We start from the raw sequence: 23,852 nt of genomic DNA, 5'->3' as shown, positions 1-23,852 counted from the left end.
AGGGCAGGCCCAGAGGCCTGGCTCCATTGGCCCCAGCTGCCGGCTGGCAACGGTCACAACGGCCGTTGCTAGGGTCAGATCTTTGCTGGGGGGACTCTGGGCTGCCCTAGGCTGGAAGGGGCTTTAGCCATTAGACCCAGACTCCTAGACCACTCAGAGCCCAGAAGCTTGAGTCCTTGTCTTGGACCCTGGCTGGCCAGGCCCCCTGAGGCCTGCAGGCAGAGAGCACCAGAGCGCTGGGTTCTGGTATAGCCATGATCGAGAGACCTTGGGCAAGTAAGTCACTCACCCTCTGCAGCTTCAGTGGGAATCATCCAAGTACCTTTCTAATGAGATAAAATAATAATAATCGGGGGCAGGGGAAGCTCATGAAAGAGGATCAAGAGCTCTGTCCCCCCAGGGTCCCTCCTGTGTGCTGTGGGCCCATGGGACCCAGAGAGGCTATTCAGTGGGAGCTGAAGGCAGGCCTTCCAAGGGCCTCCAGCAAGTCTTAGGAAGCAGCCACGTGTGTCCAGAACTGCACTGACCTGGCAGCCACTAGCCACATGTGGCCGTTTATAGTTAAATTAGTGAAGCTTAAGGACAATTGTAAAAAACAGCTCCTCGGTGGCAATGGCCATGTTCCCTGTGTTCAACAGTCCCCTGGAGCTCACGGCCGCCGTGATGGCTGCACGTCGGTCATTCCAGGGAGTTCTACTGGGCAGGCTGCTCTGGAGACTGTGGCTTCGGTAAAACCACATTCACGGAGAGTGTAGCGTGTGCCAGGCTCTATGTTGAGAGCTTTACCTCTGTCATCTCATTTCATCCTGACGCAGCCCCGTGAGGCAGGGACTATTTTTACCCATTTCGGCTGCGAGAAACGAGGATCCAGCGACAACCCCAGGGTGCACAGCACATGGACGCGGGTGCCACACCGCATCCCAGGTCTGACCCGGCCCGCCACGGTCAACCTGACTGCCTCCCTGGGCTGTGTTCCCAGACCCCGAAACAAGGCCAGCTTCCGGCCACTTCTAGGACACACGAGACTGTACCTAGCACTTTATTGGCTTGGCTGACCTTCCAGAGGGTCAGAGGTGAGGGACGAACTCCGTTCCCCTGAGGGATGCTCCCAGCTCAGAACCCATCAGGGGACTTTCCTGGGTAGGGGATTAATGATCCCACTCTCGATGTATTCGAAGACCGTGTATGGGTCCTGGTCCCCATTGAGGGTGATGGCCTCCCTGTAGAACTGCTCCAGCTCAGCGGAATTCCTGTAGAACAGATCCATCTTGAGCTTGATCTGCTCTTCCGAATCCTTTGGGTTCTGCAGGAGACGGGCCTGGACTTCCATGGTCGGAGGTGGCTTGTACATGAGGTGGTACCTGTGAGAGGAGGGGAAGCCGGTGAGCCCTGGTCCAGCTCAGAGGACAGGCGAGAAAGGGCCCCTTCCAAGGAGAAAGGCTGGTCCCCATCCCCACCAGCAGCAGACATTTACTCTGCATCAGCTGTGTGCACCCCCTCGGCTGGGCCGGGAGCCTGAGAGAAACCCAAAGCATGGCCCCTTCCCAGGAGAGAAGGCTGCAGATCAGTAATAGGACAGAATATAGTAAAATACTAAGGGCCAAATTCCTTTCATTCCTTCCTTCCTTTCTTTCTTTTCTTCCTTCCAAACAATATTAGGTACCTGCCATGTACGCCTGGCACCACCTGCTACTGATAACCCAGTGGCAGGCGAGACGTCGCCTGTGTTCATGGAGCTCATGGTCAAATGGGGGATGGGACGTGACACCACCAGACATGAGCGGAGACGCGAGGAAGTGCCCTGGTCACGGGGAGAGAGCCCGGGGGCAGGGCAGCATGAAGTCCGTTTCACCTGACAGGGGTCAGTGAGAAGACGCCCCCAGCACACAGTGACGGGAAAATCCTGGTGCTTCCTTCCCGCCCCTCCTCCCTCTGTCCTGAGAAACGCGGTCTAGTTACCAAGAGACAGGGCCCTGGTTACTGGGGAGATGGGGGCTTCAACCTGTTCGCAATCGCAGGGACTATAAACGGTGTTTCACTACCGACACAGCGATTGGACTCGGTCAGATGCAAGGGAAAGCCCAGGATTTAGCCCCTATTAGCCATGGGAGGTCCCAAGGGGGCGCGTGTGTTCAGCAGCCACGTCAGGGACAAACCGCAGTGGTAGCAGATGCCCCGAGTGCCATGTCACACGCTGGGGTCAGAGCCAAGCCCAGGTCAGAGCAGGTGAGCAGTTTAACAACTGTTGTACAGCCCGAACATTCATTTTCTGATAATCTTCCAGGAAAAGAGTCGGCAGACAGTGTGGTGGAGCTGGCTGGGTGAACCCCCTTTCTAGAACCTTCTATCAGTTGTCCCCAGCAGTGTCTCTGGAGCAGCCCCGCCCTGGCACCCGTCAGCTAGATGGGGGGGGCATCCCCGGTAGGGCGTGGCCCCTGGAGCCCTCGGAGGGCTGCCCACTGGGGGGCTGGCACAGACCTTTCTCCTGTGACTGGGTCAGTTCTTCTCAGGGTCAGCCGCTCGATGACAGAATCTAATGGCACGTTCAGGAAAAACACCCTACAGGGGAGAACAAGCAACATGTCGGCTGGAGGGAACCGCAGGCTGGACTCGAGACCACGGTGGACTTCAGCCCCCGAGAGTGGGCAGAGCCTCAGTGGCCTTGACTGGGGCTCGGGGCACCAGGCTCTGGCCGGTCACCAGGGAAAGATGCAGGTGGGGCCTCCCTGCTGCAGAAGCTCTCCACCTCCTGATTCAGGGACAGCTCCCAGCCGCCATCACTCCTAGGGCAGTGTGGGGGGCATCCATGAGGGGTGAGCTGTGGGGAGCGAATGCCCCATCCTTGGGGGAGACCAGTGAGTTCCCTGGAGTTATGCAGATGAGGGTTAGAATCTCACCTCCGCATGGGCCTGCTGTGTGACCTCGGGTCACTAACACAACCTCTCTGAGACTCAGTTTCCTCACCTGCAAAAGTGTGTTAGTTGCTCAGTCGTGTCCAACTCGTTGCGACCCCATGGAGTGTAGCCCTCCAGGCTCCTGTCCATGGGATTCTCCAGGCAAGAATGCTGGAGTAAGTTGCCATTTGCTTCTCCAGGGGATCTTTCCAACCCCGGGATCAAACCCAGGTCTCCTGCATTGCAGGCACATTCTTTACCATCTGAGCTAATAGTTGCTGGGCTTCCCTGATAGCTCAGTTGGTAAAGAATCCGCCTGCCATGCAGGAGACCCCAGTTTGATTCCTGGGTTGGGAAGATCTGCTGGAGAAGGGATAGACTACCCACTCCAGTATTCTTGGGCTTTCCTTGTGGCTCAGCTGGTAAAGAATCCACCTGCAATGCAGGAGACCTAGGTTTGATCCCTGGGTTGGGAAGATGCCCTGGAGAAGGGAAAGGCTACCCACTCCAGTATTCTGCCCTGGAGAATTCCATGGACTACAATCTGTGGGCTCTCAAAGAGTCCACTAGGTTGAAGATGGGCTTCCCTGGTGGCTCAGGGGTAAAGAACCAATGCAGGAAATGCAAGAGACACAGGTTTGATCCCTGGGTCGAGAAGATCCCCTGGAGAAGGAAATGGCAACCCACTCCAGTATTCTTGCCTGGAGAACTCCATGGACAGAGGAGCCTGGCGCGCTCCAGTCCATGGGGTGGCAAAGAGTCAGACACGACTGAGCGACTAACACTTCACATATGTCAACCCCAAACTCCCAAGGTATCCCTCCCCCCATCTCCCCCTGGTAACCATAAGACTGTTTGCTACATCTGTGATTCTGTTTCTGTTTTGTAAATAAGTTCATCTGTTCCACATTTTTAGATTCCACGTATAAGCAGTATCATACGGTGTTTATTGTCTGGAAGCCTTTCTTTATACGAAACCTGAGGACAGATGTTCAAGGTTGGGGCTGAGTTTGCCCGGAGATGTTTGACAACATATGGGGAGGTTTTTGGTTGCCACAACTGGGGAGGGGGTGCCACTGGCCCTGAGGGGGTGGGGGCCAGGGTCACAGCTCAGCATCTCACTGCGAACAGGACAGGCCCCACCACAAAGGACGACCCGGCCCCGGGGCCAGTCGTGGGACAAATGGGACAGGAGGGAGGGGTGTGCTGGGGGTGGGGGGTGGGGGAGAGGCCAAAAGACCAAGTGTTCTAGCTCCCGCCCACAGGTCTAATCCAGGCCCTGCCTTCTGGGGTCAAGCCATCTCAGTTTTTGTTTTTTAATAAGTTCTGGAATATTCCGTCGGTCACTTTACTGTTTATTCACTGCTGTAATTCATACGTGCATTTATGGAGTGCCCAGTGTGTGTCAGGCCCCATAGTGAGTCCCCGTGATTACCAGCCCGTCGCATGGGACTGAGACAGGACATTTTACAGAGTTGTCATCTCGGACACCAGGGTCCCATGACTGAGGCAGCTTCCCCTGGGGACAACACTGCTGACAACGATGGCAGTGACAATCCTGCCGAGCGCCCAGAGCCCTGTTCACTTCCCAGTAAGTAAATTCAGGCGAGGAGTGCCTATAAGTATGAGAAAGATGTACTCAGAGCTTTCCTGCCTTCACTCTTGGGTGGGAGTCTTCAGGATGGATCCTCTGCCTTCCCCAAGCTAGTGAACAAAAGAAGGCCCTCACCCTCACCCGGGAATTCACCAGATGTGTTGATGGGGCTGCCGAGAGGCCAAGCTTTGGTGGGTCCAACAGGGCCCCGGTCCCCAGGGGCCCCAGACCAGCCTCTCTGGCCCAGGTGTCACCTCTAGGGCCAGATCAGTGATCAGCCCCTGACCAGTGTCCTGAGACCTAGGAAGCACTCAGGAAACATGTGAAGGAAAGAATGAATGAATGAGTGGTACATCGTCCTGTTGTTTAGCCGCTCAGTCATGTCCGACTCAGCCCACTAGGCTTCACCATGGGATTCTCCAGGCAAGAATACTGCAGTGGGTTGCCATTTCCTTCTCCAGGAGATCTTCCCGACCCAGGGACTGAACCCGGGCCTCCCGCATTGTAGGCAGACGCTTGACTGTCTAAGCCACCGGGAAAGACCTCCCCCACCAAAAAAGTGAGCCAAATGTGAGTCAGGTGCTCTCCGTTCAAGACCGGCATCTCCCACTGCCTTTCTTTTCTTTCCCTTGTTTTGCCCATGATGTTTGCTGAGGCTCACATCTGCCCAGTTGCCAAGGGGCCCCCCGCCAGTATCTGGTGAAAGCTGCAGCCACCCCCACACCAAGCGAGCTCATCCCGGGGTGGGGGGCAGCGGTGGTGGCGGCCATGGAAATCGACTTCTTTCCTGCATGCGTTCTCAACAAAGAGCTCCATTCCCCACGTGCGGCAAAATAACAGCCACCAAATAAAACATGTAAGATTGGGAGCATCGGAACACAGGGCACACGGGTGTTTGCAATGTGCTTTCATCCCTTACGCTCCAAACATGCCTCCCCTGCACCCCCAGAACTTGCGAGGCCCAACGGCAACACCAAAACACGGCTGTCACTGCGGCTGGGGGCTGACGGTGTAGCTCTGGATGCCGACGCCAAGAGAAAGGAAGCTAGTTTGGAAATCCGTGATAATGGATGCTGCTTCATAAACAAACTAGCCCCAACTGAAAGATTTTTAACCCAGCATATGAAGACCGTTTGTCGTCATTCAAGAGAAAGGCTTGTGAAAGGCTGGCAAGATCAGAAGCGCGCAGACACCAAATTAGTACTTGAAACATGTCATTGGGAAAAGCCTCACTGCGGAGGAGCTGGGCTTCCAGAGGCTGGAAGCTTCTGATTAGCCAGGCTCATGCACCCCGATGTCAGAGCCAGGTGGTGGGGAGAGGAGCGGGGAGCCCACACAGCTCTGTGGAGGTGCTCAGCCCTGTGCGGGCCCCCACCTGCTGGTTTGGGGTGTTACACTGCTCATTTACAATAACAGCCAGGAAAGACGGAATATGAAAGCAGAGAAGACTCAGAGCAGGGTGCATTAGGCAGAGACACTCCTGGTCTACGTGCCTGGGTTCACCAGGGGCGGGAGTGCCACTGCCTTGGGGTTTGCAGAATTTCAGGCTGGTGGCTGCCTCAGGAGGGAGATGGAAGGAGCCTCTAATCCCTTGCTGCTCCAAGTGGGATCCCCAGACTAGCAGCATCAGCAGCAGCTGGGACTTAAGCCCCACGGCCCACCTGCTGAACCGGAGACTAGTGTTAACAAGATCCACAGTGATCTGTACGTACGCTGTGGCTGGAGAAGGGCCGCTCTGATCCTGTGTTTCCCAGATTTGTCTGATGTTAAGGATCACTGGGAGGGCTTATCTAAAATACCCTGAAACTGACACAGATTATAAACCAGCTACTGTTGTTGTTCTTATTTAGTCGCTCAGTCTTGTCCAACTCCTTATGACCCCATGGACTGCAGCACGCCAGGCTTCCCTGTCCTTCACTATCTCCCGGAGTTTGCTCACACTCACATCCAGTTGGATGGTTGCCATCCAACCATCTCATCCTATGTCGCCCCCTTCTCCTCCTGCCCTCAATCTTTCCCAGTATCAAGGTCTTTCCCAATGATTTAATAACAATTATTTAAAAAAAAAAAATACAGGGTACGCCTCCCAGTGTTACCAAGCCAAAACCTCCAGGGGAGAGACTGGGAGACCTATATTTGTAAGTCAGCAGCTCAGGTGATTCTTATGCTTAGGCAGGTGTGGGAAGCTGGGCTGTATCCTCAGGTCTCACTTTGGCCAAACCTTGGAACCGTCAGGGGAATTCTGAGAATACTGAGACCTGAGCCCCAGCCCTCGAGATTCTGCTATAACTGGCTTGAGGTAAGGTCTGGGAATGGAAATTTTTAAAAGCTCCCCAAGTGACTGTAGTATGTAGCTAATTCTTAGAACCATAGTTCTGATCCAGTACCAGATGGGGAAACTGAGCCCCAAAGAGGGGAGGACTCACATGCTGTCACCCAGGACACTGACGTCAGATGCCCAATGACCGCTGGGCTCTCTTGACCCACTCTTGTTATGACTACAATGATATTCCACTTCACACCCATCAGGAGGGCTATTATCAAAAAAACAGCAAATAACAAGGGGTGGTTGATGAAGATGCGGAGGAAGTGGAAGCCTTGTGCCTTAGGGATGTAAAATGGTGCAATGTATGATCAGCCTTTCCATTTCTGCTGCTGCTGCCGCTGCTAAGTCACTTCAGTTGTGTCCAACTCTGTACGACCCCATAGACGGCAGCCCACCAGGCTCCCCCGTCCCTGGGATTCTCCAGGCAAGAACACTGGAGTGGGGTGCCATTACCTTCTCCTTCCACTTCTAACATACACCCAAAACAAGGGAAAGCAGAGATTGAACAGATATTTGCACACCTAAGTTCATTGCAGCATTATTCACAATAGCCAAAAGGCAAAAATAACCCAAGTGTCCATCAGTAGATGAGTGGATAAACAAAATGGGACATATACCCACAAGGAACTATTATACAGCTTTGAAAAGAAATGGAATCCTGACCCCTGCTACAATATGGATGAACTTTGAAGACATTACACTAAGTAACATAAGTCAGACACAAAAGGATAGATATTGTATGATGCCACTTAAACGAAGTATTTAGACTAGTCAAATTCATAAAGACAGAAGGCAGAATGGTGGGAGCCAGGGGCTGGGAAGAAGGAGAAATCCAAAGTCGTTGTTTAGTGGAGACAGTTTCAGTTTGGGAAGGTGGAAAAGTTCTGGAGGTGGACGGTGGTGATGGGTTGCACAAGAATGTACTTAACACTATTCAAATGTATGCTGAATGGTTAAAACAGCAAATTTCATGTTATGTGTGTTTTACCACAATAAGAAATAAGCACTACAGGACTTTTCTGGTGGACCAGTGGCTAAGACTCTGTGCTCCCAATGCAGGGGGCCCAGGTTCAATCCCTGCTCGGGGAACTAGATCCCACATGCCACAAAGGAAGACCGAAGATCCTGTATGCCGAAACTAAGACCTGGTGCAGCCAAATAAATACAAATAAATAAATATTTAAAAAAATAAGCACTATGGTGTAGTGTACAGACATTATGGTGAAGGTAGGTGGAGGGGTGGATTTCTGCCCTTGAAAAAATTTATCATTTAATGAGGTTCTGAATATACATATGTATACAAACAAATAAATGGACCAAAAAATATGAACCAGGACTTCTCTGGTGGTCCAGGGGTTGGGCATCTGCCTTCCAATGCAGGGATGTGGGTTCAATCCCTGATCAGGGAACTAAGATTCCACATGCTGTGTGCCACAACTACCGAGCCCATGTACTCTGGAGCCCACATGGCACAAACAAGATCCAATGCAGCCAAATAAATAAATTTAAAAAAATGAACCATACGATAGTACTAACTCTACACTAACTAAAATGCCAATGCTATAAAAACTCAGAAAATAGAAAATAAGAGAACAGAACTTTTTTTATCAGGCAGCATTTCCCTGATACCAAAAGCCAGACAAAGACACTATAAGAAAACTATAGACCAATATCCCTCATGAATACAGAGGCAAAAAATAATCAATAAAATATTAGCAAATTGAATCTAGCAATACATAAAAAAGAATACTACATTATGACTAAATGAGGTTTATCCTAGTAATTAAATCTGATTCAATATTCAAAAATCAATCAGTATAAGCTTCCCTGGTGGCTCAGATGGTAAAGAATCTGCCAGCAATGCAGGAGACCTGGTTTTGATACCTACGTGGCAAAGATCCCCTGGAGTATAAAATGGCAACCCACTCTGGTATTCTTGCCTGGAGAATTCCATGGAGAGAGGAGATTGGTGGGCTACAATCCATGGAGTTGCAAAGAGTTGGACATGACTGAGCAACTAACACATAACCATATTATGAGATTAAAGAAGAAAACTATATAATCATCTCAATAGATGTAGGAAAGCAATTTACAGAATTTATGTCACTTCCTGGTAAATATTGTAAGCAAACTATAAATAGAAGGTAATTTCCTCTTCAATCTAATAAAGGGTATTTACCAAAAATACAGCTAACATCATATGTTACAGTGAAAGACTGAGTGCTTTTCCCTCAAGATTGGGAACAAGGCAGAATATCCATTTTCATGACTTCTATTCAACATCTTACTGGAAGTCCTGGAGAATGTAATAAGACAAGAAAAGGAAATAGCAAGCATACAAATTGAAAAGGAAGAAATAAAACTGTTATTTGCAGATGACAGGATCATCTAATTAGAGCCCTAAAGAATATTCAAAAAGGCTACTACAATTAATAAGTGGGTTTAGTGAATACACAGGCTACAAATCAATAAACAAAAAGTAAACCAACTTTTCAAGATACTAGCAATAAAAGGTTGGAAATTAAAATTTTAAAGTACCATTACAATAATATAAAAGTGAAATACTTAAATGTAAAGCTAACAAAATACATACAAGATCTGTATGGTGAAAATTACAAAACACTGATGAAAGATATCAAAGACTTAAATATGTATCAGGAGCTATACCATGTTCATGGACTCAGAGACTCAATATGGTTAAAATGTCAATCCTAACAGATCTACAGATTCAATGCAATTCTAACCAAAATTGCAAGAAGGTGTTTTGAAGATTCCACACAAGTCAGTTTTATATGGAACATGTTTCTGAAAAAGAATCACTTAAAAAATGTTGAAAAAGAACAAATTGATTTCAAGGCTTACTATAAAGCTACAGTAGTATAGACAGTATATATTAGTGAAGGGCCAGACACATGGATTAAGACAGAACAAAGAGTCTGGAAACTGACTCATACAAATATGACCTTTTCAACAAAGGTACCAACACAATTCAAAGGAGAAAGATGGTTTTTTTCACCCAACGGTGCTGGAATAATTAGACATTCATATGCAAATAATGATAATAATCTTGGCCTACACCTCATGCCATCTACAAAAATTATTTCAAAATAAGTCATGGATAGAAATATAAACCTAAAACTATTAAACTTCTAGAAGAAAATCTGTGACCTTGGGTTAAACATTTCCTACATATGACACCAAAATCATGACCAATAGATTTTTTTTTTGACCCATAGATTTTTAAATTAATAAATTAGATTTTCTTAAAAGCCTAACAGTTGAAAGCTTCTGCTCTTCAAAAAACATTAAGAAAATGAAAGAGAGGCCATAGACCAGGAGAAAATATTTGTGAAACCTATACCTGATAAGGGATTGGATTTGCATGGAGAATACATAAAAATGTGAATTATATATACAGCTAACGACATACACTAGGAGGCACAAATAGATCCCTTAGAACCCTGTGTTTCCAAATTTGATATTCAAATTGGGAAAATCTAGTCCAGGAAAACCATTTCTTGACACAGGCTCGAATGCCTCCTCCTTTTCCAGTTTCTTCAAAGCCCAGAGGGTGTGCTGAGCCGTCTGGAAGGCAGCAGCACTGTCTGCACTTTAAACCAGGACTCAGCTCTGCCACTCAGAGCCCTTCTGTGTGGCTGGAGTGCAGGCAAGAGCGGCTCTCTGGCTTTGGAATAATCAAGGGGTCTTATCTCAAAGGGAACTTTGCAATGACTGCCGCTGAAACAGGGAACACAGAGAAAGGGGAGCCGCCAAAAAAAAAAAGGCAAAGTGACACCAGACACTAGAATGGTCTGCTCATCTTTAATATGTGTGCCCTGACACATCAGAGAGGGGAGGCAACGTCAAAGCCACTGCAAAACAATTCTCATTCGACAGTGACCTGTGGACCATCGGATAACACAAAGCAGGAGTAAGCATCACTATAGACTTACTAGGACAAGGCCTCCCCATGGTCCAGGGGCAGGGAGAGGCAGCGTCATGTCTAGAGGTGACTGCATTTGGGGATGGCAGCGTGGGATGGACAAGCTGTCGGAGGATGCTCGTGGGAGTGAAAGCTGAACGTAGCCGAGAACGGCATGAAGAAAGACGATGTGGCAGAGAGTGGTTACAGAGGGCAAGTGAATTATGCACAGACTATCAAAAACCAAAAGACAAGACAAGGGGACTTCCCTGGTGGCCCAGTGGTTAAGAATCTGCCCTGCGAAGCAGGGGATATGGGTTCCATCCCGGGTCGGGGAACTAAGATCCCATGTGCTGTGGGGCATCGAAGCCCACTTGCCACGGTGAAAGATACCACGTGCCGCAACGAAGGTCTGATGCAGCCAAATAAATAAATAAAAATAGTGTTTAAAAACTGGATTTAAAAGAGTAAGAACTGGGCAAGCTGCAGAAGGATCCCCACCTCTGAGGACCTTGAGGGTGAGCTGTCTGAAGACAAAGCGCTGAGTTGTCAGGCCTGTGCTATGCCCTTTGTGCAGGGAAGAGGTGAGAACTGAATAAATGCGCAGTGAATGAGTGGATTAGCATGGGAGGGAGCCTGCTGTGATGCCATGGAAGGCTGGATTCCATCTCATGGGGACGGGCACCATCAGCTTGATGGGATCAGCCCCTGGTCCTTCCGGCTGCGGGTGCAGGCTGCAGGCTGCCATCACAACTGCCCTAAAATACGGTGCACGGGAGAATGTGATGCTGGACGGAGTCTGGACGCAAGGCCACCCTGGAGACCGGAAAAGGCCCTGGCCAGTGTTTAAATTTTTCACTATGCATAATTTTCACTCTGACAAGAGTACAATTTGAAAACAAAAGGCCAGACATCTCAACCTCATTTTAAACCCCCATGCACCATGCCTCCTGCCCTTGGGTAGCAGCTGTAGTGTCTCCTCCCTGCTCCTTAAAAAAAAACGAGGCTCCTGCTGGCCATTTCTTGTTTAAAACTGTGCATAATTGATAGCGGCAAATCTACCCTGCCCGTGTCTAAAATCTCTCCAGGGGCAGGGAGAACAGTCTCCACGACTGTCATTAACTGGGAAATTAGTGAGCATGCCTGGCAGTACAGCACGCGTCATACAAAAATGCAGCAGTCTGGTGCAAGGAGAGTGACCCCAGGATCAGATTCCTGCATAATCGGTCTCCATTCGAGAGTCCTCTAAAAATGTCTGCCTCCATCATCACTGGGAAGAAACAGAATAATTCCTCTGCACGCGGCCGCCCAGATACTTCCTGGATGGTCATGAACCACACGTCGTTGGAAGCCAGAAAGTTCTACAAACTTTTCCCAAAGAGACAGGCGAATGAGTTTCAGGCCGAAAATGACAGTAGACATGTGGGAGCAAGCCAGAGCCTTACTCCAAGACTAGCCAGCCTGTGCCCAGTCGGGGCGCCATCTATACCAATGGCTCTCCGCCTGCATGTGTGTGGACATCGGAGGACTCTGAAAATTCTGACTTTGCTCAGATCCACGCAGGCCCAGTGTCCAAACTCCCTCCAACACTGCCCTCTCCCCCACATCACTCCTGCCCACTCATGCTCAGCAAGTCAGCCATTGGTACAGGGCACTCAGCTAGGCAGAGCCACAGCGGCTCTCAGGGGCCACTGGGCGTCCACACTCTTCACTGCCTTTCCCTTGGTCATCCTTCAGCTCCGTGTCTGTGTCTGAGGGGGCTGGCTCACAGCCCAGCTGGGCTCCTCCTCTGTGAGAGGCTCCTGCGTGTTCCTGGAGACCCGTCATCCCTGGGCGCTGGCCAGGAGCCACACTGCCCCTTCTACCTGTGCTAAGAGTAACTGAGAGTGCTCAGGCGTCCAGAGTGCTCAGGCGTCCAGAGTGCCTGCAGCCACTGCCTGGCTGCCTCGGGGTCCCCTCTGACAGTGGGAACACTGATCAACCACTGATCAGCTGATCGACAGCTGGTCAACCACTAAGTACGCCAGTGTGGACCCAAGTTCAGTCCCAGAAGAACGTCGGGGCTGGTGAACATTCAGGGCCCCATGGTGTGGCCGACACCTGGATGCTCCATCAGACCCCTCTTCAAGAAAGAATCTGTGTCTCAGCTGTAAGGAGTGTGATCAGCTGACAGCCTCCAGCTGTAAATACTTTTCAAGACTTCAACCCTATGTTCTTCTTTTTTAAAAACATGATTACTGAGATATGTAATGCGGGGCTTCCCGGGTGGCACTAGTGGTAAAGAACCTGCTGGCCAATGCAGGAGACATAAGAGATGTGGGTTTGATCCCTGGGTTGGGAAGATCTCCTGGAGGAGGGCATGGCAACCCACTCCAGTATTCTTGCTTGAAGAATCCCCATGGACAGAGGAGCCTGGTGGCCTGCAGTCCATGGGGTCGCAAAGAGTTGGACACGACTGAAGCGACTTAGCATGCACACATGAACTAAGATATAATTCACCCCTTGAAAAGTACACAATGTAATTATTTTCAGAGTATTATATTTACAAAGTGTGCAACCACTGACACAATATAAGTTAGGGGGACTTTCATCATGCCCAGAGGAAAGGCTGTACCCGTGAACAGGCCCTCCCCACCCTCCAGCTCCCTGTTCCTGGCAATTGCTTGTCTGTTTTCTGTCTCTGTGTATGTGCTTCATCTGGACACATAATACAAACAGAATCATATGATGCATGGCCCTTCAAGTCTCCAATTAGCAAAATGAAAAACAAAAACAAACAAAAAAGAGGAACTTACAAGGTTATTTTAAAGGTTAAACATAAGGCATATCAAGTGCTTAACACATATAACAACACAGACCACCCATGTGCCTCTACATGCCGGGCACCTTTCATTTCGCCTGTGTGTTCAAGGTTCATCCCTACTGTAACGTGTATCAGAACTTCATCCCCTTTTATGGGCAAATGGTGTTCCACGGTGTGGATGGACCAGATTTTGTTTATTCATTCACCAATTGATGGACATTTTTAACCCAAACTTTTGAGCAAGGTCACACTCTTCTGGGGGTGGCCCGTGGCCAGTGAGTGAGCACAGAGTGGGTACCAGGGCCTGCCCAACGCAGCCCTCCTCACCAAGGGGCCCCCATGGAATCGAGGAGCCTGGGTCAGCCTGCCTCCTCCAGCTTCAGTCCCTTTGCCGGGCTCAGCTGTTACCTGCACACTGAGCTTTCCCACCCCATGGCTGTCTTAGCCTCTGCTTCCATGGGGAACCCCACCTGAGACAGCTACCCTGAAAGTCACCAAGGGCCTCAAAGTATTCAGTCCCACTGACGTGAATGCAACCTCCTGTGTGCAAGCCTGTCCTTCCCAGGCTTCCAGGCTTGGACATGAGTCCCGAGGTCAGAAAGACTTGGGTTCCAATTCCAGTGCCACCTGCCGGCTCACTGTGGGACCAGCCATTCTACCATCCTAGTCTCCATATACAAGGATTAAAAAAAACAAAAGTACCTCACAGAGTTAAGGATTAAATATGAAAATTCATACAAATTGCTTACTGTGATGATAAGACTGAACACCCATGGGGCCTACATGGCAGGCAGTCTTCTAACACTTGACCTACCTTAGGTCAAAACTCCTCATCATGACCTTACAAGGGGATAATTATCATATCCTTTACAGCAGGTGAAAGAAAGCTGAGAGACAGAAAGAGTTAACCTGTCAAAGTGTCCCAGCTAGAAAGTGGCCGTGATGGTTAACTTTGTGTGTCCACTTGAATGGGCCACAGGGTATCCAGATATTTGGTCAAATATTACTCTGGGTGTGTCTGTGAGAGTGTTTCTCATCATTTAAATCAGTGGAATACAGCAGAATTTAATACAGTGTTATGAGTCAACTGTACTCCAATAAAATATTTATTTAGAACAATTAGTGGAATGAATGGAGCAGATTGCTCTCCCTAGTGTGGGTGGGCCTCACCCAATCAGTTGAAGGTCTAACTAGAACAAAAAGGCTGACCCTCTCCTGAATAAGAGAAAATTCCTCATGTCTGCTTCCCTTTGAACAAGGACATTCACTTTTCCCTGCCTTCAGATCTAGTGGGGGTGGGGGGATGGGATTGACACTGCTTTTGTACCCCCATCCTAAAGTCTCACTGAACCCCACTTCAGCCTTCCTGCCTTCTGGCTCTTCCTGAAGCTCCTGTTTGTGGACTTAACCTCCAGATCTTGCGACTGGTCAGTCTCCATAATCACACGAGCCAATTCCTTATAAAGGATCTTTTTCTCCTGATATAATGCACATTGGTTGTTCCTAGTTCTCTGGAGAGCTTTGCCTAACACAGTCATGAAGCCAGGATGCAAACCCAGGCAGCCAGCCACGGTATTCATGCAGCTGGGCATAGCACTCCATCATGAATCCGCTGAAAGACGGAGGAAGGGAGGGAGGGAGGGAAGGAAGGAAGGAAGGGAGGAGGGAGGGAGGGAGGGAGGCCTTTGTACCCACCGCTCAGCACAAACCCCAAACTCTGGACACATGTCTTGGTTTTAGCCCTCTGGGCCATGCTGCAGAGTCAGCTGGAGTCAGGGCCACCTTCCTCCACACTAAGCAGATCGGCTGGAAGGGACTTGAGGCCGGAGATGGGGCAGATGCTCTTCCAGAGAGGCCTCCACCACGTGCCTCCCTCTTGATGCCCTGCGACTGGGCAGACCCCCCCACCCCCGTGCTGCTCTAGGAGCAGGAGTTTGCTCCAAGGACAGAGAGCAGAGTGTGCAAGGTCTGGACCCCTGGGCCACCTGGGAAACAAGTGCATCCCCTTGTCACGGGTCCCCGGAGACGGGGCAGCTGAGGGAGGGGGAGGGGAGCTAACTTAGAGGTTTCCTTTCTCAAAGCCAGTCTCCCTCAGTGACAGATGGTGCGGGAAGACCTGCCCCGTGAAGAGCCACATAAGCGTCTCCCAACCACCATCAGAATCTCCACTTTTGACTTTTCCACTGGATATTTTTTAATAAGGTGCTGCAGAAAAGCTTTGGCTTTAACCCTTTCCACAGCTGGAAGTTTCCTCCACCAATCTCTCTAGCCAAAAGTATTTTACTTCTCGGCTTCAATTTTAACCCTTTGCCGCACATGAATCTCCAGCATCACCATCATTATCGTCATTGCAAACCGTTATAGACTTTCTCTGTGCTAGGGACCTGCACTAATAAGCATAGTGCACGTGTGTATTGTCCTATTTAATCCATCTGCCCATCACCAGGATGAAAAACCTCAGGCTCCCAAGAGGTGAAGTGGTGCCTCCAGACTGGGCTCCGGGCCTGGCTGACTCTAGGTTGCTCTTTCACAACTTTCCTACATGTAAAATAGTATCACTTGTTCCTTGCAGTTGTTAGAACATTCCTGAAGCCTCTGGTGAGAAGCGGAAAATGGAAAAGGAGCCCTGAAGGCATTTGGGAGGGGTGCACTAGGGTGAGGTCCACACTGTCAATGTGCCCCCTGGCCTCAGGGTTCACCGGACCCCCACCTCCGACTCCCTTGGGCCAAAGCCACCACCTCACCTGTGTCCTCCACCACCTGACGGGCACCAGCTGCCCTGGGTTGGGACCCCCTCCTCTGTCTCCCTGGGGACGCCATGCACAGCTGCAGGCACCGGCAGAGTTAAAGATAAATAATGTGGATTCCAAAAGATCCTTCATCCCCTGTCGCAGCTGTCTTGCCTGAGGAATCCGCCACCGTGTTTGTTAAACCCACACTTTAATTACTCCAAAATTATGTTAAATCCTTGCATAAATATTGCAGCAAAGAATGTCATTACAGCAAGTTGGGCTGCCGCCAGAGCTCTCGGTTAAAAAGTAAGGGGAGAACAGACACACGCAGAAAAGATAGATATTGTTTTCCGGATAAAAAGGCAGGGAGGTCATCCTTTGTCAGATCACCCAGGTGTCAAAGAGAAACAGACTTTCCCCATTTCACCGACAGAAGGGGGGAAAATCCCTTCCGCCCTCCAATCTAATAGCTTTTACTTCTCCACAAAACTGAAATCGGATTAAATATTAATAACTAACGGTATTAATTAAGAGGGGAAAAGCCCATCAAGAGAACCCCAATATGTTTACAGTGTCCCCGAGAAACTGGGAAAATTCACAATCAAGTGTGTAAATGTTCTAAAAAAGGGTCCTGAATATTTTATGAATATTTTTCATAAAACAGAAATAATAACCACTATGCAGAGCTATTAGAATTAATATTTATGCTGCCCGCCATGAAATATTCATGGGGACAGAGAAAGGGGGGCCCGTAAGACAAGAATTAATTTACACTGGGCTCGGTTTACCCGCTGGCTTGATGTTTAAAGACGGTTGACAAGCCTGCGGATGAATCCGCCAGTCACTTCCCGCAGCCGGTGCGGTGGAGGGGGTGGGGGACAGGTCTGGGCTGCTGACAGCTCACAGATTGAGTTTCTGACAGCCCTTAAAAAACCTAAATGGCCCCCCACCCTTTTTTCCTTCTTCTGTTGCCCAAGGCACTCTGTTCTGCCACCGTTCATCCGATCTCCCCTTCCATCTGCTGAAATTAACGAATTAATGAGCGCGATCCACTTTTCAGTGGGGCCCTATGAATGTTTACAGGCGATTAAATTATAATGCGGGGCGGCTGTATAATTCATGAACCAATTAAAGGAAGTGTTAGTTGATTTGATGGGATGAGGACGTACAAAATGCATTTAACTAATGGGGAGCCACGGGCTGCCGAGGGCCGGCTCCCTCTCTCGGATTACCCGGCTAATTGCCGCGCTTTATGGGGCTGTCACTGATAGCCATGCATATTTCATTGTTCTCAAATACTTCAATTGAGCGCGGCCGTGTCGCGGCTGTAATGTGGAGAGGCCAGGCCAAACTTGGCTGTAGTTACAGCGGCCTGGGCTGCGGCTGAGGCCGGAAACACGAGCTGGGGGCGTTGGGTGTCCCCTGCCATTAGGCGATTAAAAGGGCTCAGCGTGTGATTGCCTTTTGTTGTACTGGTGATTCTGATGCTGGCTTCATGACGTGGCCGTGCTGGGGCCCTGACCCACTTTTCTGGGGCGTGGGGGAAGAGGAAGTCTGTAGCCCCCGTACTGTTTCCAGCACAACTGCATCCAGAGTGCCGGGGTCCCAGGGGTCACCCAGAGAGGGCCCCGACGTCCCCCAGGGCAGCTCACCAGGGACGCCTCCCAAGCTCAGGGTTTCCTCCAGGCCCGGCCTTGTGCATCTGCACAAGGTGGCTGCTCCCGGCTTCATTATTCGCACTTAGGGGCAAATTGAACTACTCCTTGCTCTTTAAGCATAGGTTGCAAGGAGACAGTTTAGGCTGAGTTAAGTTACTTTCTGCAAGCGAACTCGAAGCTCTGCCATCAGCCCACAGAGAATACAAGATCACCCCTGATGCTCAGGAAGCAAGAACTCGAATCCACGGTTCTGGGGCTGAAGGGAGAGGGAGGGAACGTGGACCGATGGGGTTTCTGGTTCTGAGAGACGCCACCTTTGTGCCAGCAAGTCGCGTTCAGTCTTCGCGGCCTGGGGCGAGCATCCCCCAGCGCATCCCGGATCTTCAGAGCCCTGCCTCCATGGTCTGCTGGTCTCAGTAACCTGGCCCACTGGCGGGCCTCTGAAATGGCTCTGCTTTCTCCCCTGGCTTCTCAGTCTGGATTTCACATGAGCTAAACACACCTGCACAAATGAACCCCCCAACATAGAACAATTTAAAAACCCTGGGGTTCATCTCTTCAATCTCCCGGTGCACATCTAAGAAAGTGAGGCCCACAGGAGGGTTTTTGCTCCCACTTTGGCACCCAGAGCCGGGAGGAGAGACTGGCCGGTGGCCAGAAGCAGCACTCATTCCCAGATCAGTGCTCACACTCTCTCTCCACACTCAAGAGCTCGGTGATCCTGGACAAGCCTCAGGCACTCCGTCTCCACCATGGGGACGGGAGGTAGGCAGGGAGGAAGAGACACATTCATGAGCTGAGGGTCGGGTCGAACATGTAATAAGAGCCCACAGTATTTTAGGCAATATTATTATTGTGTGATATTAGGGATTCCAACCTGTGCAGGTAGAGAGTCCGAACTCACCACTTTTCTCCCCTACAATGGACATCATGGTTGGGGTCAGCCTCCACCCCTACAACTGCACATGGATCAACTGCTGGTCTACCAGAAGGCCCAGGGAGTCAGTAGCCTCTCCTGTTATCAGTGCAGGGTGTCTCTTTGACTAGATCCAAGTAGAAAGGTTGCAGAACCAAGGACTGCTGGTGAGAGGGGCACCCAAACGGCTGCCACTTCAAGGACGGAAGAAGGCCAAAAGCAGGCTAACAGAAAGTAAGTTAACTCAGCCTAAACACTCTGCTTGCAACCAACGCTTAAAGAGCAATGGGTAATCCAGGGGGGTTGAAAGCATTCTGGTTTCAAAGCCAAAGTATCACTTATTAAGTGCTTACCATGGGCAACCAACTGTCCTACATATTTACAAACATGACCTTCTATCATCTTGCAATTCTCAGTGCACAAACAGGGAAACTGAGGCCCAGGGGAACCAATCATCTTGGTTCAGGAATGTCCTCCAAGCAAACATTTGAACAAGCGCACAGCCACCTGACCTGCCTCTTGAGAAACCTGTATGCAGGTCAGGAAGCAACAGTTAGAACTGGACACGGAACAACAGACTGGTTCCAAATGGGGAAAGGAGTTCGTCAAGGCTGTATATTGTCACCCTGCTTATTTAAACTATATACAGAGTACATCATGCAAAATGCTGGGCTGGATGAAACACAAGCTGGAATCAAGATTGCCAAGAGAAATATCAATAACCTCAGATATGCAGATGACACCACGCTTATGGCAGAAAGTGGAAGAAGACTTAAAGAGCCTCTTGGTGAAAGTGAAAGAGGAGAGTGAAAAAGTTGGCTTAAAACTCAGCATTCAGAAAACGAAGATCATGGTATCCGGTCCCATCACTTCAGGGCAAATAGATGGGGAAACAGTGGAAACAGTGACAGACTTTATTTTGGGGGGCTTAAAATCACTGCAGATGGTGACTGCAGCCATGAAATAAAAAGATGCTTACTCCTTGAAAGAAAAGTTATGACCAACCTAGACAGCATATTGAAAAGCAGAGACATTACTTTGCCAACAAAGGTCTGTATAGTCAAAGCTATGGTTTTTCCAGTAGTCATGTATGGATGTGACAGTTGGACCATAAAGAAATCTGAGCGCTGAAGGATTGATGCTTTTGAACTGTGGTGTTGGAGAAGACTCTTGAGAGTCCCTTGGACTGCAAGGAGATCCAACCAGTCCATCCTAAAGGAGATCAGTCCTGAATATTCATTGGAAGGACTGATGCTGAAGCTGAAACTCCAATACTTTGGCCACCTGATGTGAAGAACTGACTCATCTGAAAAGACCCTGATGCTGGGAAATATTGAAAACAGGAGGAGAAGGGGACGACAGAGGATGAGATGGTTGGATGGCATCACTGACTCAATGGACATGAGTTTGAGTAAACTCTGGGAGCTGGAGATGGACAGGGAGGCCTGGCGTGCTGCAGTCCATGGGGTCGCAAAGAGTCGCACATGACTGAGTGACTGAACTGAACTGAACTGAACAGACACATGGGTGAGATGTCCCACTGCTGAATTATCAATAAGAGCCCAAAACAGGACACAACATAAATGTCCATAAATAGAGAAGGGCTTAACAAATTCTGGCATCCCCATGTTCTGCAGCTTTAAAAGAAATACGGTGGATCTCAGGTGTAGACATTGGCGAGGAGGCCAAGACTCTTAAGTAAAACAAAAAGCTACATAATAACATGTATTTACCTTCGGACTCGCCATAATGATTATCTCTGGAGAAGAGATTTCAAAAAGAGTTTTCTTTATAGATATCTGCTTTTTTTTTTTAAACAATGAGAATGTATTATTTATACAATTAGGAAAAACGCTAATTATACAATCACATGTATGCATGCATGCTCAGTTGCTCAGTCGTGTCCGATTCTTTGTGACCCCATGGACTGCAGCCCACCCGGCTCCTCTGTCCATGAGATTCTCCAGGCAAGAATGCTAGAGTGGGTTGCCATTTCCTTCTCCAAACAATCACAAGAAAAAGCTAATTTTTTAAAAGGAAAATCATCAATTCTGAGCTAAAGGATCAGCATACTGGCGCTAACACATGAGTGGGTCAGACTTTCTTGTGCAGATCACACTATGTACAGAATTATAGTTTAACGGGTCTGGGCACCAGCCTGAAACCCTGACATCATGGATGGAGTCAGCCCTTCATTTCACAAGGGCAGGCAGACCAGAGACGGGACACCCCAGAGGGTGGCCACTGAGAGTCCCAAACCTTGAGATAAATCTATGCATAGACCACACTGCTCACCTAGCCTCCCACATGCCCAGGTGTAAGAGGGGCCAGGTGAGAAAGTGTAAATAGCTCAGTGCAAACCAATGCCTCTGTTTTAGGAAAATCAACTTATGTTCATTCATTCAACAAATATTGACCCAGTGCCTCCTGTGTGCTAGTCACAGACTGTCCCAGGTACTATGGACCTAGAAGTGAATGAGCCAGACACTGTCCTGCCCTCACAAAGCTTCCAAGGTATGTTTATATACATACAAATAAAGACTTCATGTTCTTGGCACTTGGGGTTTATCCTGCTATTAAAAGATTAAAAGATGTAACGTGAAAAGACCTGCTGGCAACCAACAAAGACATGAAATGTACGATGCATTTGACACATACGGCTTGGGCCAGGCAGATGAAGCACATGCTAAAGTCTTAAGTGAATAATTTTCCAATGAAATGGCTGTTAACTGGCTAATATTTACAAAGTTTGGTATGGATGAGGCATGCCACAGATGTAAAGTTACGTCATGGAATTGCTCCCTGTACAAAGGGCTTGCCCAGTAGCTCCGCAGGTAAAGAATCCACCTGCCAATGCAGGAGACACAAGAGACGCAGGTTTGATCCCTGGGTTGGGAAGATCCCCTGGAGAAGGAAGTGGCTACCCACTCCAGTATTCTTGCCTGGGAAATATCTCATGGACAGAGGAGCCTGGGGCGCTACAGTCCATGGGGTCACAAAGCAGTCAGACACAACTTAGTGACTAAACAACAACAACTTTGTACAAAGGAGGTACAACTGTGATGCCCCATTTGATGGGTGTGGGAATTGGGGCTCAAAGCAGTGAGTAAAACTTCACAAGGTCACATCCTTAGTAATAGCAGCCTTTTAGGGTTCAGGTTAGTCGGACGGCCCAGGTTGAGCTGTAACCATTGGACCACACTGCCTCTCTGGGAGCTCTTGTGCAGAGCACGCTGTGAACAGCCCTGGCTCCTCGGGTGCCCCGCGCTGAGGATGTGCAGACACCTCACAGCACGCCTGGGATGGAGGTGCCAGCAGCACCCTCATGGCACAGACGAGGCCCCCACTCCATCGCCTTCCAGGGCATCTTCATCCATTCTGGGGAGATAACCGTGACCTCATGCTGAGCTCAGCTTCCGGCTGTCAGCGGCTCACAGGCCCCGCCCCTCCACCGCCGGCCACGCGGCTCAGGCCCCTCCTGTTCCCTTGAACAGCCACTCCTCTGCCTCTGCCTGCTGGGCTTCCGCCAGCTTCACTTCCCAGAGCAGAGGCCGCAGAGACCCAAAGGTAGAAGCGCCTGCACGGCATTCCCAGCACAATTCAAAGGACTTTCCAGAATGTTCCAGCTCTGGGAGACTCCCCCTCTGAGCTTCCATTCCAGGAAAGCCACTTTCTCTTTCTTCTCAAATGTTTAAATACGACAGGGAGCGCTTACTTGTGGGCTGGAAAGACACAGGTTCAGATTCTACGAAGTCAAATCGACCCCACCTGGAGAATCCGGTCACGACTCAGACCACCCCTCCGCCTCGAGCAGCCTCCGGGAGGGGCACCCCTCCTGAATCTGCACCCAACTTCGGGGTGCATCCAGAGACAGTGAGGAATGGAAGCTGGGTGGAACCTGAACCCTGGACTTCAGTGATGGCAACTGGGAGGAAACCTGGGTTTGGGGGTAAAGGACACCTTGGCACTTGGTGTTGGCTCGCTCCAAACCCAGCCTGGTGGTGCCCGGAGAGGATGCCCCTAAATCACCTTTTGAGAAGAGACCCAGGGTTAAACTGTTTATCTGGTGACACTCCTGGGTTAAACTTCTTAAGTGAACCTACCTATGAAGTGAAACCCAAGTTTCTAGATAAAGCTTTTCCACATCCTTGGCTGTGGACACAGGTCCGCAACTTAAAACTTCTGGGTTTCGATAGTCACCTGTGAATTAAATCTATTATTTGAGTCCAGAAGCCTACAGGCTTTACAGTACTCTATCCCAAGGGCCTCTCTCTGCTATATAGCCTGTGTCTGCGACAGGGCACAGCTGCTCTCAAAAGCCATCAACAGGGGGCTGGGAGTGTGTTTGTGAACGGGGATATACCACACATCAGATCCAGGAAAAAAGGGTTTGATACACTGTGTCTAGTTAAAGCCTGGTGTTTGTAGCCTATCCCTGAAAATGTCAGAATATACATACTGTATCAAAATGTTAAGGGTGATCATGACCATCTCTGGGTGTTGGAAATGACTTACCTACAGTTTCCTAGTTGTTCTGCAACAAATGGATTCCCTATATAATAAAATGTTTGAAATATACACACAATAGCCCCAGGCCCCCACACTCAGGGTCCCTGACTGGCTCCCCCAGGGCCTCGCCTGGCCTCGCCTGGCTTAGGAAGGGGCTGGGTTGGCTTTCAGGCTCATCCTTGGCTTTCACAGCCTCCCCACTGCCTCCCACTCCCATCCCCACCCCCAGGTGATCCTGCCGGGCTTCCTCCTGCCTGCCCCCAGTCTCCATGGCTCTTTTCCCCTCTCCCCACAGCTGGGTCCTTCTTTTCATTCAAGCCTTAGCGTGAATGAACTGAACACTGCCTCCCAGCACCCCCGCTCACCCGCCACCCCCGCCCACCATCACTCCCTGAGTGACATCTTAACTCCCCCAGGGTACTCAGTTCCGGTAGGTATTAACCCTTCTCTTGTTTGTATGGTGTCTGCCTCCTCCCAGGGGAATGTTTTGTTCACTGC

The 23,852-nt window shown here is 49.6% G+C and overlaps 1 protein-coding gene across 5 annotated transcripts in view; it reads right to left on the bottom strand.

Moving 5' to 3' along the window:
• Positions 1-1,023: 1,023 nt before the first annotated feature.
• AK8 (adenylate kinase 8) overlaps positions 1,024-23,852 on the bottom strand; it is a 134,466-nt gene continuing 111,637 nt past the window's right edge. For all 5 annotated transcript variants that reach the window (XM_081590795.1, XM_081590796.1, XM_081590800.1 and 2 more), the window contains 2 exons: positions 2,479-2,559; positions 1,024-1,361 (listed from right to left, as the gene is read on the bottom strand). In XM_081590795.1, coding sequence (XP_081446921.1) covers positions 1,124-1,361; positions 2,479-2,559 — 319 coding nt within the window. In that variant the 3' untranslated portion in view covers positions 1,024-1,123. The remainder of the gene's footprint in view (positions 1,362-2,478; positions 2,560-23,852) is intronic.

Source organism: Giraffa tippelskirchi, chromosome 4 (genome assembly GCF_054371585.1).
Source record: "Giraffa tippelskirchi isolate mGirTip1 chromosome 4, T2T-mGirTip1v1.2.pri, whole genome shotgun sequence".
Lineage (NCBI taxonomy): Eukaryota > Metazoa > Chordata > Mammalia > Artiodactyla > Giraffidae > Giraffa > Giraffa tippelskirchi.
The sequence above is the reverse complement of the archived record's forward strand: the minus strand, read 5'-3'. Positions and strand labels throughout refer to the sequence as shown.